Genomic DNA, 14,157 nt, shown 5'->3' with positions numbered 1-14,157 from the left:
TAATTAATGTAATTTAGAAAAACAAAAATAAAACAAAATGAAGAAGCATAACGTATAAACGTAGTTAGGAATGTGATGCGTAATTTCTGAGATTAGAGAGAAAGGGGAGTGATCAAGATCGTCGCGTCTTCAGGCGCGTTTTCAGAGATTCCATTGCTTACAAGATAGGCTATAAAACTATTTTGTAATGAACTTAGGACGTACAAATAGGGTAGACGTACAAATCTGTCGTTGATATATATTTTTCAATTATTACCTCAATGCCCGACCGTTTGTACTCTCGTACTTTCTCTTGCGTTACGTTTCGGCGATAGAAGGGTTCTTAACATCGTCACCTGTCATCTTGCACCGCACAAATTGGTATAACTAGACGTGTAATCAAGACAATAGTATCGTAATAGTGCCATAGACTCGACGGGAGCTACTCTTTTTATACCGATGAATCAAAAGGTCAGCGTGCAAACCGGGCGATCTACTTTCGTCGAGAAAGTATATTACTCTGCCAATTTGTGTTTCGATTTCGAGCGATGAAATTTGTCACGCGCTTATGAATCGCGAAGCTCGTCGTTCTCGGTAAGAGACGTTGTCGTTAGGAGCCCCTCGAACTCCGAGAAGTTTCATCGTCTAATCTGATCGATCCTTACCAATTCTTCCGCATCATGTTTCTAGCGAGTGGCTACGTTCTAGCGAGTAATATAAAAGAAAATTCAGGATTCGTCAGACCTCAAATATAAGGATGTACTAAAAATATTATATATAAAAGTATATATATATATATACACATATATATATATACTAAAAGCCATATATATATATATATTATACATAAATAAAATATAAAAGAATGAGCTGTATTAAAAATACTCCATCGCCATCTATCGTAACCATGATGAAGAAAAAAAAAAGAAGAAAAGAGAAAACAAAGAGTATCGCTTAGATTATACGTTTTAGCGAGTAAGTTTGTATACAAGATGAAGAACAAAAAAAAAAATTAAGATAACTACGATATGTAAGATGAAGAGAGATGAGAAGCATGAGAAGAAGGATCGCGCGTGTGTTGCGTGCCGGGTCGGGAGGAAGGAATGCGTGGACGAACGCGTGATTGCTTTTGTGCGTGTATGTAATTGAAAATACGCGAGCGGAGAGAAAGAGCCTGTGAGAGATTTAAAACCAGCAGAGAGCGAGAGAAAGAGAGAGAGAGAGAGAGAGAGAGAGAGAGAGAGGTGAAAAGAGAAGATGGACACGTGCGTGGTTCTATACATAATATATTAATATACAAGATATATATATATTATATTCCGAGAGAGAGAGAGAGAGAGAGAGAGAGAGAGAGAGAGTGAGAGAAATATCAAATTTTTCCGGAACAGGAAATCGATGGACTACGCGAAGAATGAAAATAATGACAAATAGCTTTACGATTTATAAAGGATTAAAAAGAAAAATTGGAGGAAGAGAGCGAGCGAGAGGAGAGACTTTTGCAGAAGTTCGGCGTATGATTCTTTTTGTTCTTTTAAAGAAATGAGAGGCTCAAGAAGCGGTCTATTTTCAAGGGTAGCCAAGGAAAGAACCTGATATTTCCATTCTCGACGAGGCGGACGGTTCGTCTCCTTTGATATTTCGAAGCCGACCGTTTCGTCGAGGTGATGAGCGTAGTTGGTGTTCCTAGAGGAAAAAAGATAAAAATAAAATGAGAGGGGGATGAGTAAAATAGTTAAACGCGTCTCTAAGGAAGGACAAAACAAAGAAAAATAACAATTCTCCGGTGCCTTGCATAGCGCTGGACTTTACCGCACCTGCATACATACTTTTTCCATCTTATAAGTCAAAGTCCATGGGAATGGCCTCGTGCGTAGCTCTTTTTCGGTACACACTGTGTATGCTCCTTTCCTCTTTCGTATCCCGTTCGGCACTTTTTCTTCTCGTTTTCGTTTCTTTTTGCGCCGCGACCGAGCCAGAAACGGACGGGACCGAGAGAGGAGGTTCGACGGGGCATGCGAGAGAGGAAGAAGATGAAATATTTTTTAATAATGGAAAAATGATGATTGAAAGGAGAAACGAGACAAGGGTGTGTGCTTTTTTAAACAAAGAAACGATCCAGATTAATGATCGGGATAGAGCAACAGTGGAACGAAGATCTTCTTTTATAATTTCTCCGACGGGACAGGCGATTCCTTCGTGATCAAACACTTTTGTACTTAGCCTTCTCGAATGAGTTTCCAAGGCTGTTTTTAAAGCTTCACTAAAAGGAGTACGGACTTATTAAACTCGTAGGATTTCGGATACGACTTGATTCCCGTTCTATTTTCGATACTGGCCAGACACCTTTTCGTTTCTGTAATCAACAGTAGTGACTAACGATAATGATTAACCGAGTATAGTTATCGCGTTTTATAAAGCGTAAGTAGTCGTAAGTAATAGGCCTTTATTGCCTAAGTTGCACGAGTTAAGAGAGCGAGTTGATTGCGAACGAGAGGATGAAAAAGAGAAACCAAAATGATAATAACGTATCGAGTTCGCGCCTCATCTCGCAGTTCGACTGTGAACGAAAAGCGAGCCGAGTTAGTCTCGGATGCAAGTACGATTTGTACCATTTCATTCTCGCGTTACAAGTTACACATATTGTACTCGTGTTTATTTAATCCTCTGCGAACAGATTCGTCCTGATCACGGTCAAATGAGTACAATACAGAGTTTCGAAACGCTTGAATCATTGAACGTTTAAAGAATACAAGAACTCCTTCACGGTGTTTTAAATTTGGAGGATTAATTACACGAAACGTCGTTATTATTATTATTATTATTATTATTATTATTATTATTATTATTATTATTATCCGTAACATTTGTGTGCTGTCGTTTACAGTGATACGATTAGGTACTTAATAGGAATTGATCACTGCTCGAAAACGGATCGTCGCTGAAAACTATATTACGAACATTGTATTCTTTAATTTAAGTGACAGTTTCGAGCATTGATTGTCTGCCGAGTAACAGCGTTATCATACAACTGTCTCCGATTAATCAAACGTGAAAGGTAATTGCACGAACAGGGATGGTGAGAAATTGGAAACTGAAAATAACAGTTAATTGTAAATCAAAGGCGATTCTCTGAGAGATATGAGGGTCACGATGTGAAAACCATATTTTTCTACGCAGTGTCGAAAAAAAAGTGGATAGAAAGAAGTTTCGCACGAACCAACGGGCGCTGTTCTTTATATTTTATTCGGAGAATCTCCCAGCTGCCGCGGTTCAGTTTCTCGGCTCGGTCCAGCAGCCCGCGTGGCGTGGGTTCTCTTGCGTGCGCGTGTGCGTAAATGTGATTACCGATTTTTCAAACAGAGACGTCAAACACAGCGGGCCGGAGTTAAAACGATGGGAAAAGGAAAACATGGAAAGATATACAAATTCCTCGACATAGTACAAAGCATTTAAACTCCTCTTTTTCCAATAGCCTAGGGATAAAATAAGTATCATTATACGCGTAACATAGGCATCTACCGTGTAGCCGGAGAGTCCGCGACGCAATTCAAACGATTTCCTTTCTCGTTTCTTCTTCGTTAACACCCTTTGCACAGATCCAGCTTCGTCTGAACGGCGACTCGCGTGATTTATCGAACGTTTTATCCACTAACCACGCGGAGTTAACTTGACTCGCTGTACTTCAAAGTGCAACAATTCTCTGTTGTCCCGTGGCGAGTGCAAAGGGTGGCGACGTGGGTCATGTTCGTTTGAATAAATCCGAGGGATTTTCGAGTAACACTTTTGATTAGATACACAGAAAACGCAATACTAAAGATCCGTAAGAAAGATATTCTTACAAATTTTTGTACGAGACTGCAAAGGCTGACGTTTTATAGATTACGCGAAATAGCGCAAAGGTACTTACATTGCGACCGATCAAATGTTAGCAAGGTATATATTATACTTTTGTAATAGAACTAGCCAAATAGCGAGTGACGAATATTTTATATAAACAGTAGAGAGGGAAACACACACGATCTGACAGATTAATTTCGACAACGCTTAAAAGTACACGAGTAGGACATACACGTATTGTTTAGATACCTTGAAGCTTCGGTAGCTGATATATCCAACCGAACCATTGTACTTTTATTATTTCTCAAAGCGTCTACCGTTCAAACAATCTATACAAAACACCATCGCCGATGGTGGATCTCGGAGAGCGAACGTAGATACTGCCACTGATCGCAGTTGTTACTTAGTGAGTTAGAATTAATCTAACAGACAGCGTTTGATAGATGTACGTTCATTTAAGAGGGATTCGTTTATTTCCGAGTCCGTTGCGTTCCCAGTTGTGGATTTTCCGGACATCCGATAGATAACGAAAGGGAAACAGATAGTGAAATTTCCGAGTGCGTCCCGCACTCGTTTTCGAACCCACCGTTTATTTCTATTTGCTCCTCATCGGAAACATTTGTACCACAGTCTTCCAGGGTACAAAAGAGAAAGAGTGAAACGTTCGTTCGTCGTGTAAATCGAAGGGGGCGAGATCAGGGCAGCGAGCGAGAGGATGAGAAGAGAAAGAATGAAGAAAGAACTGTTGTGTGAACCCCTCTGATGATCTCAGCGTTTTATTTTTGTACAAAGTGCATAAAAAACGTGTAATCTTCAGGAGCGCAGGAACGAGGAATAAAGAGGACGATAACGATAAATAAAAGAGAGAGAGAGAGAGAGAGAGAGAGAGCAAGGATTACGTATAGTTAGACGACACGAGGAATCATATAAAGAGGAGATGTAGGTATACAAAAAAAAAATGAGATACAGACAGACGAATTTAGGTTGCGAGGATAGAAGTTTAAAGTTTGTGAACGTTTTTTCGGACATTTCCCAGTGCTGCTTTATGTAATACCCTACATATATAATATATATCAATATATATATATATATAAAAATTGTATGAAAAGTCATCATCAGAAGACAAGCTGATTTAATTATTATCCTCCGTGTCCCGTAATTTTTGGATCCCGTAGAACGTCACGATTTCATTTGAAACGATAGTTTTTGTAATAATGTTTTATTCATTTAATCCTAATCGATACAACTGATAACAAAATGCTTTTTCTCTCTTTTAGACCGTATGTAGCGCGTACGATTTCGTACACGTTGGAAGCATTACATAATAAAGCCGTAGTCGGTCCATCTTGATAAATATAAATAATACGTAGTGTTGAAGCCGATTCGACATAACAACGTTGCATGCATAAATACGCGTATAGAACGTGTAAGCAGAGTTTTTTATATTATATACGCGTATCTATACACTTGGAAATAGCCACACACGCATACCGTAACATTCGCGCGATGCAAACTGCATTGTTTAAATTACTATTTAACGTAACGTAACCCTACGGTCGTAGATCACGGTGTCTCTCAACTTTAAACATTAAGGAACATTGCTGCGATTCTTAAAGGATCACGACTCGAACCATGCACATACGCGTTAATACTATACATATATATTTGTAATAATCGAAACTATATAATATTTACAAAACGGTATAAATTAAAACGAAATAAAAAAGAAAACAATAACGCTACTTAGTGATTGTAAAACACTTCGGCGTTCGGATTTGAAAACTATTCGACAATGTTCCTCTCGGTTGAAATTGGAATAAGCATATATCCTTTTAGGCACGTTACCCGATGATCGATGCCGTCGTTTTAGGAAACTAAAAATTTCGATACTTCTTTCGAATTAAACGCGATTCTGTGTCGGACGCAGAACGATCAGGATCGAAAACATTTTACATATACAGATTTCTGATCAACACATTCAGTTTTTTTCAGTTCTAACTGCTTGCCAGAGATCTAGTGTATATACATTGTCGTAACAACTCGTCGTTAATCAGTTTGAGCATAACAAGAATCGTTTTGTGCACCGGGTTCCCATTATTTTACAAACGAAAGTGTTTGAAAGCCGGCCTGCCGAAGGCTTAGACCCAAATCGTAATTCATATATATATAAAAGCTTGAATAATTTATATAAATATCTTTTATAAATAAATCGTTTAATGTATCTAAATATATGTACACTATATATTTCAATGAACTGCTCTCAACAGGTACACTCTTGTTCCAAGAGATATTGTGCACGTTAGAGGCATATTAAAAAGAGAGATATCAAATGTACAGAATTATCTTAGAGCCTGGTTATTTCGTTTTCTCTAGTAAAAGTTAATATCTTCTTAATAATGTATGTATATAACTGCAAAACTCAGAACCATCGACTACTACTTCGTTCATATCCGTGAACGTGACTCTGGTAAAGCTCGCTGTATCAATCTCTTACGATATAAATTGCCTAGATTACAAAACAACTGCACGTACGTCTCGGTGTACCAAGGTAAAAATGTATTAAGTCCTCAAAATAGAAAAAGGAGGCGGCCCAGCCTGCCTCATCATCATTGCAAAACTACTCAATCCCTCCTCACCGTTATTCTGACTACTCTGATTATTCTGCGACGAACTGTTCGGGTTTTTGCTCCTACCGCTATTGTGACTTTGCAAATGCTTCTTCAAGTGATCCTTCCTATAAAATGCCTTACCACACTCTGTACAAACTTGATTCTTACTACCTGAATGGATGATCATGTGACGAGCGAGATGCTCGTTACGTTTGAACGCCTTGCAGCACATGTTGCATTGATAAGGCCTGTCTTTGTTGTGTCCTTGCTTGTGACGATCCAGATGTTCCTTCCTCTTCAAGCTTGCACCGCAAATATCACAGATATGAGGCCGTTGCCTGTGATCTTCTAAATGCTCGTGCAACGCTTCTCTGTCCTCGAATTTATACGCACACTCCGGACAATGGTAGACTAACATACCTTTCGAATAAAATCATTCGTATTACGAATATAGAAAGATACGAATGACATGTCCTGTGATTCTTACCATTGATATGTTGTGGCTCTACTTCAAACTCGATCTTTGGCCGAATATCGTGACAGTTCGTCGAGTTATTGCTATTCTCCTCGTACTTGGATACGTATGGTAACCCTAGCGTACTAGAGCATCGTGCCAGGTATTCGGAGGTCAGCCTGAAGTCTATTTGTAAGGGATCGGTCATCGTTGCTGCGTCCACTTTCTGGATAGTCTGTGTGCCAGACGACTGGCGAGATATCTGTGAACAGGCCTCTTTGTTCCCACAGTTGTTCTCGTTTCTGTTCTCGTCCGTCTGTTGAACGTGTTGCCCTGGGTGCGCGGAGTACGTGTATCCGCTCATGTTCGGCTGGTTATGTTGATGGTTGTGCATCTCCGATGAATACTTTATGTTACGCGGATCATAAGCCATTTTTGACCACTCGACGAGATAGATCGCTTTCTCATTTATCTTTGAATGTAAAAATACTGAAACGAGAGATGAACAGAATTGATATTACCATCATTACGACAACAACGTGATGTATCGGGTAAGAGTTAGGAGAGATTGTCAGTAAACCGTTTTCGAGAGACATTGATCATTTAAAAAATTAACTTTTACATACTTTATCTGTCAAAAAGCTGGAGAGACGTTTCACTCCTTACAGATTATTATACTTAATATATAAAAATCGTGAAGAACGCGTTGCTTCAAGTACGAGGATCGTTTTACGCGTATTTTCACGCGAAGTTGAACATCGTAGTAAATTTTGTTGTAAATTCTTCACGAACAAGAAACTTTATTGAGCAGGTCAAGGGACAGGTCTCATTTACTATTCAATATCTCCGAGAAACCGATACGTTTTTAATGAGAATCCCGCATGATTCGAAAACAGAGATTGTTAACAATATTCGAGGACGCGAATCGAAATTACTCACATCTTAAGTGCAGCGTTAGCCATAAAACGAGCGCATCGCGATCACTGATCGCTATTTGTTTGTGTTGAGCTTGGCCATCTTTACAGATCAGCTGCTGCACGAATTCCGTATCCTTCTTGTAACAGTCTATTTATTTTCCAAAACCACACAACCCGGAAACGTGTACGACCGGTCGATTAATTCACGAACCGTAGTAAACGGAGTGAATCGGTCGACGAATTCTCGTTTGATCGTAACTACCGTAATTGTCCGATAGAATTTCGTCGAATGTGCACGACGATGCAATATGATCGCGATAGAAAACGCATACTGCATTCAAAAAAGGCGGCTATTTAAGGCATCCGATAAAAAGTTATTCTTCGGAGCGAAGATTTCAGGAAAATAATAAAGACTCTGAGATTAAGATAGCAAGCGTTTAACCACGGTTTTCATTCTAATTCTAATTATGATTCATTTAATTGCTTTAGGATCGAGATTAAACGTTGGTAGAATTTGAAATGTTTGACTCGGGTCAAAGTTCGAGATATTCAATTCCAGGTTGAGGATTCAAGAAATATAAAGATCGGATAAATGATACAATAGATTATTTAATGATTTTCATAATACAATCTTAATATCGTGCCGACGCCTCGTTCCATACGGTAAAAATAAGGAATTCTGTCGAGAATACGGGAACAACGTATAGGCGAGCGTATAATAATTGTATCGATAAATAATATTATTCGTATCGAACATCTATCTATTCACAATTCTCTAAAACGGATGAGCGCTATTGCTTCGAGTAAATTAGCACATCGAATGTATACGCAGTATATAATGAGGGGTGCAACGTAATTATTTGTTTCACTTTACACACCTGTACATACATTGGTAACAACGGTTTCGTCAATGCTCTTACATCAATAACGATATTACTTAATGATCTCGTCGCACTTTTTTATTAACCTAACGCGTATTTCAGCGTTAAAACTTAACGGACGAGTTCGTTCGCCGCGTCCTAATATGACGTTTGAATAAATGTCGATGCAAAATCAATTTCCATGCGAATATGAAGTCTGTCTCGAGGCAAGGCACACGGCAGAATCCTCGGGAGAACGAATTTGGTAAAGCTTTTGATAAATGCATTGTTCGTCGTCCTTTAAGTGATAACGAAAGCGAAAAGGAATACAGCGTCTTCTATTCGTATCGTATATGTATAGGTAGAGCTTAAACATGTTGCAATCGCGTTTTCTAATGCGTTCTACGTTCGCTATCCAGTAGTGCTCGCGTATATACGTTTATTTCGCATGCGATTTTTTCGTCGTTACAATAATATTATCTGCCTCGATACGTTCACGTCGGAATACATGCATACAAAGTTCGCCGAAACACACCTCGGGAAACAATTCGCCAAGCCATTTCCATTGCTCCTTCGAAACAAAGCAAACCCTGCGGCTTGTCACATCTTACAGGGTAGAAATGAAATCTTTCAATGAGCAAATTTAAAAATCAAAAGAAATTACTTATTCTTTTTATAAAAGTAGGCTGACTATAATTGGAAATGTGATCTTCCGTAACGCTGCTCTCTAATTTTAATTAATGACCTAACATCAATCCTGCGTTGTATATCAAACTACTAGATAACTTCTTCATTGTATTAGCTTTCTTATTAAAATTAATACAATGAACAAGTGTCTAGTATTTTGATATACAACGGAGGATTGACTCGAGGTCAGACTCTTTCTCTAAATAATCCGAATTAAGCGTGACGTTAGGTCATTTGGTTTATTCTAATGATAGAGTTCATTCTGGCACACGTCTTCAATTTTTATCTCATCGAGACGTACGCATCTTCACATTCTCGAAACAATATCAATACGTAATAATACCATATAATATGTAATACGATTTTACAGTCATCGTTAATAATCGTCTCGTTCACTGGTTAAACGAACATACATATATATTGACGGCGTCTGGTGTTTCACGTTGCATAGTCACTAACGCTATCGATGATCATAATAATAATAATAATTATTATAATAATAATAATAATAATAATAACAATATAATTAATATAGTAATAATAGCGGTATAACAATAACGCAATGGTATCGTAATAATTATGATGAAATAATACGGATAGTGATATATACAGCATGTATAATACGTAGTCGTTGTAAAGTTACGTGATAGTTAAAAGTAAAGATAGACACGCGGCCCGCGGTGTTTGATCGATTCGCATGGTACGCGTGGATCCACGATGGGAACAAACACGGGGTGGCTACGCTTTATCTGAACACCTTATTTCTTTGGGACGTACTAAGACCGAAGGCTGAATCAGACGGCATTCTCACAGACATCAACTGGAACGCTTTCAGTATACAATAACACAAACGAAACAACACCGATCCTTGTTATAATCGCGTTCATCGAACGACGCAGCCCTGTTTCGAACAGAAAACGTAATTAATAAATTCTCCTTACCAACTATAATAACTTATGAATGAACGTACTAGCGTGTAAACATTTTTAATATGCATGTTTCATGTATCTCTACTCTATCGAAGTTTATATAGCTGGAACTCTTGTGATCGTTCGTTCGATGTCCAACTGTCAACAATTTTTTAACAGAGACAGGCGTGTACCGAGTTATAATGCGCGTAACATTTATTCGAACAAACGGGAAACGCTGTTCGGCTATTCGTAAATCGTACAGATGTAAATATGTTAAAGTGCGTTTCGTACAACGAGAACCATTTTTCTGTATCCGCGGACGACCGCGTTTGTATCACTAACCCACTCGCTGTAAACTCACGGGGCACGTGTGTACAGAACGTCTTTTTATTGTCAATCCAATAATCTGCCATTATACTTTGCGTTTATACATGCTAATTTAACGTTAGCGATAGTGTACAATCAGCTACGAATTATAATAAGTGTCGTTATTTTAGAATTCGATACTGCAAGGCAATGGTTAACTTCGCTTTTTTCATCTTTTTACAAAATGTTTCACGACCGCTCTTTAATAAATCCAGAGCACCGGGAATGTCGCGTGATTTATAATGCTTGTTACAATGAAGTAGTATTCAACAACGATCTGGTTACAAGAAGAGTAATATCATATTTCCATTTGAATTAAAACTGAAGAGACTGACACACCCAAGACTGATAGATTTTCTCTCACGAATTCTCGAATAACACGTACACTGATATAACTGGTTCTCCCTTCGTTTCTATTTTCGTTTCACAATGATTATGATATGCAAAATAGTGTTAACAGTAAGCAGTTACATGAAATCGTAGTTTATGCGAATATTTTCGTAGTCTCTCTCCCAGCGTTGATCTCATAATACGAAATGTTTGCCATCCGAATCTGATTTCAATATCGAGTCGTTGTGCCCAAGAATGAAATCGAACTGAAATCAAATCGAAGAGGAAGTTGTCGCAACGAGGAAGTTCACGATTTCCTAGATTTCTCTTGCTTGCTCAGTTCAAGTACCAAAGCCAGTTCCTCGTCCTCCTGTTGCTTGCGTCTACGCCTCTCCTCCTCGGTCTTCAGACTCTGCTGGGACGCCCAGAACAGTTGCTCCTCTTCGCTGAGCGTCAGAGGCAAGGTACCGTTCCAAGCTTTGTCCATCTCGTTCTTCAACTTCTTATCGTTAAAGCCAGCTTTAGATCTACTGTGTGCTAAATCTTGTCTTCTGGCAGACTTTTCGCTCTTCGCGGAGAACGCCTCGTCTATGTCGATCGTCTTCGTTTTCGCGATCGAGAATGCGTCGGATTCGATCGTTTTTATGTTTCTGTTGTCGTCCGAGAACGCCTTCACAAAGTCCGCGTCGAACTTCCCGTTGTCGAACTTGTTCTTAGCCAGGGGGAACGTGTTGGAGAAATCGGTATCGAAGCTTTTCGTAAACGAATTCTTACGAGGAACCACCGCGGTCGTGCCGTAACCGAACGGGTCCAGCTTGCCCGTCGGTGCCTCATTCTTGTTCGCGTTAACGTCCTCCGTATCGTCGGCGAAGGGATCCGGTATGTTAAACGGGTCTTCGTACCGATAATCTCTGAATGGATCTTCCGTGAAGTCCGGCAGCTTTGGAGTTACCGTCGCGTGCGTTCTGCTCGTCGATTTGGGTGGTGCCGTTCGATTCAGTGTTGGTTCCGGCTGAAGCATTTTTTCAGTGGTCAATTTTCGTTTACTGAAAAGTTAGAAAGAATACCGCGAGAACCGGTGATTATCGTCAGGCTGCTGGACCATACGTGGCTGCTGTTGAATGTACTAAAATGTATCGAGTTGCAAGCCAGTCAAAATATTCGAGTTCATAAATGAAACGACACCGGTAGGATGTCTAAGGAAATTATTTTACAGATCCACGTTCGACTCGAATATTTTGCTCGAGTACGAGTAATCGAATAATTAAAAAAAATTGCCATGCAGTATTATAAAACGAAAATACATGTAATACTGGAACAAATAGAGAACAAATTAATTTGTAGACAGCATGCTCCAGGAGCCGGATCAATAAATAAACTGAAAACTGTGCAGCTTCTACCTAAATATAAAACAAAAAGTATATATAATTAATCTTTTTACATAAACGTATTTGAAATAATGATCGTTGAAATATATTACGGAACGAACTTTCTGTACCTATTTTTAAACGATATGTACAAGTCGTACCAATACATTTCGTTCTTTTCTTGAAAATACATGATAACGAATGCATAACGTACTGGGAGTTGACAAAACTGGGACGGGAGAGGATACGGCCAGGTCGATGTATGGGAACACTTAAACAGAAAGGAGGAAAAATCGTCTCATAATAATTGAAAGTGCTTAAACAAAATTACTTTCTCACTAACTAACGAAAGCGTAATTTCTAATCATATTAAAAATACATACCTTGGAGTCGAAATTTGCGAAATCTGCGAATCCGGTAGACGTATTAAAACTACTGCTATTATTGTTGTCCATGATGTCTTGTAGAGCAGAGAAAGGATCGGAGTTGGCGTTCGCGAAGGGATCGGGTGTGGGAGAAGGTGTAGGCGGTGCCGGTGCTGCTCGTAAAGGACCGGGAGGACCTTGACTAGGTCGCGGAGGAGCTGGTCGCGGCGGCGGTTGCTTTGCCTTTTTAGGAGGAAGGGCAGGACTAGGACTCTCTGGGCGAGGTGGTGCGTGAAGATTAGCAAACGGATCGTCTCCGAACGGATCTTTCGTTGCCTGAAAAATTTTATATACAATATTACGTAGACGAAAGGAGGGCCTTCTTCGAAATTCTGGTATATCTGTGACAACTTACTGCTGCTGCGTTAGCCTTATTATCAGTTCGTTTTCCATCTCCAAACGGATCGAATGGATCTTGTTTTACAGCGTTGTTATCATCGAATGCGCTGAATGGATCGGACGAGAATCCCTGTAAAAACGGTGGAAAGTTAAGTAGTACTACGTGATCGACGTAGTGATCACTTCGTTTGGAAAATCTCTCACGGTAGCATTTTGCGATGGGAACGCGGTTCCGAATGGGTCCGGCGTCGATGCGCTGAATGCTTCTTGAGCTTTGCTGGATGCGAAAGGATCTTGGTCGAAACCATCTACCGTCGTTCCGTTCGTGTTAGAGAATACGACTTCCTTCTTATTTTTATCTTCCTCTTTTTTCTTTTCGTACCTACGCGAATTTTCACAATCAGAATTACATTATGATCGACGCGGAGTCTTTGTATATTAAATTGCGTACTCTGGATCTTCGATCTCGGGATTAAATTGCAGACTAGTATCAGGTACAAGAGAGGCATCTCCTGCCGCGAGTGCCGAATCGTAAAGCGCGATCGCGTCACTCATCTGCCGTTGCTGTTCCTGCAGATGCGTGATTTTCGCTTTAGCTTGACAGATTTGCAGCTGAGTGTCCTGCAAATTCTTCGTCAACTCGTTTAATTGGTCCCTGCTTTTATTCTGTTGCTGCTCCAACTGTTGCTCTTCTTGCCGCAAACCTTCCAGTTCTTGCCTCTTTGAATTCAACTCATCCTCTTGGGCGCGCAACACTGATTCCTGCTCCTCCGCTTGCTGACGCAATTTGTCGACCTGTACATCGAAATTCGTAATACTAACATGTTTGCACAATAGCATTCATTCATATTTCTGAATACGTTAAACACATGTTGTTAATAACAATTTTAGAAGATACTACGATGTATATTTAAATACAATCACAGAAATTTAAGGCTCGAATCTCTTAAGCGATTTGTGTTACGAACTATATACTAGATCAAAGTCTCATCTATGCATGTTCTTTAGGGCAAATCTATGCTACAGCTATTCTAGCATGCGACGCAGCGAAGCATTACCTAGCGGATGTATGAAAA

The 14,157-nt window shown here is 39.5% G+C and overlaps 1 protein-coding gene across 1 annotated transcript in view; it reads right to left on the bottom strand.

The window, feature by feature from the left end:
• Positions 1–5,018: 5,018 nt before the first annotated feature.
• Positions 5,019–14,157, bottom strand: part of LOC108632421 (Epidermal growth factor receptor pathway substrate clone 15) — a 17,646-nt gene continuing 8,507 nt past the window's right edge. Inside the window, exons 14-23 of the mRNA XM_026819687.1 lie at positions 13,533–13,909; positions 13,286–13,463; positions 13,098–13,211; positions 12,701–13,018; positions 12,431–12,588; positions 11,262–11,996; positions 9,192–9,262; positions 7,819–7,944; positions 6,913–7,368; positions 5,019–6,845 (exon numbers count right to left, since the gene is read on the bottom strand). Coding sequence (XP_026675488.1) covers positions 6,376–6,845; positions 6,913–7,368; positions 7,819–7,944; positions 9,192–9,262; positions 11,262–11,996; positions 12,431–12,588; positions 12,701–13,018; positions 13,098–13,211; positions 13,286–13,463; positions 13,533–13,909 — 3,003 coding nt within the window. The 3' untranslated portion in view covers positions 5,019–6,375. The remainder of the gene's footprint in view (positions 6,846–6,912; positions 7,369–7,818; positions 7,945–9,191; positions 9,263–11,261; positions 11,997–12,430; positions 12,589–12,700; positions 13,019–13,097; positions 13,212–13,285; positions 13,464–13,532; positions 13,910–14,157) is intronic.

The sequence above is a fragment of the Ceratina calcarata genome, unplaced genomic scaffold (assembly GCF_001652005.2).
Source record: "Ceratina calcarata isolate Rehan_Ccalc_2016 unplaced genomic scaffold, ASM165200v1 scaffold154.2, whole genome shotgun sequence".
NCBI lineage: Eukaryota > Metazoa > Arthropoda > Insecta > Hymenoptera > Apidae > Ceratina > Ceratina calcarata.
This window is presented reverse-complemented; position numbering and strand designations above follow the sequence as displayed.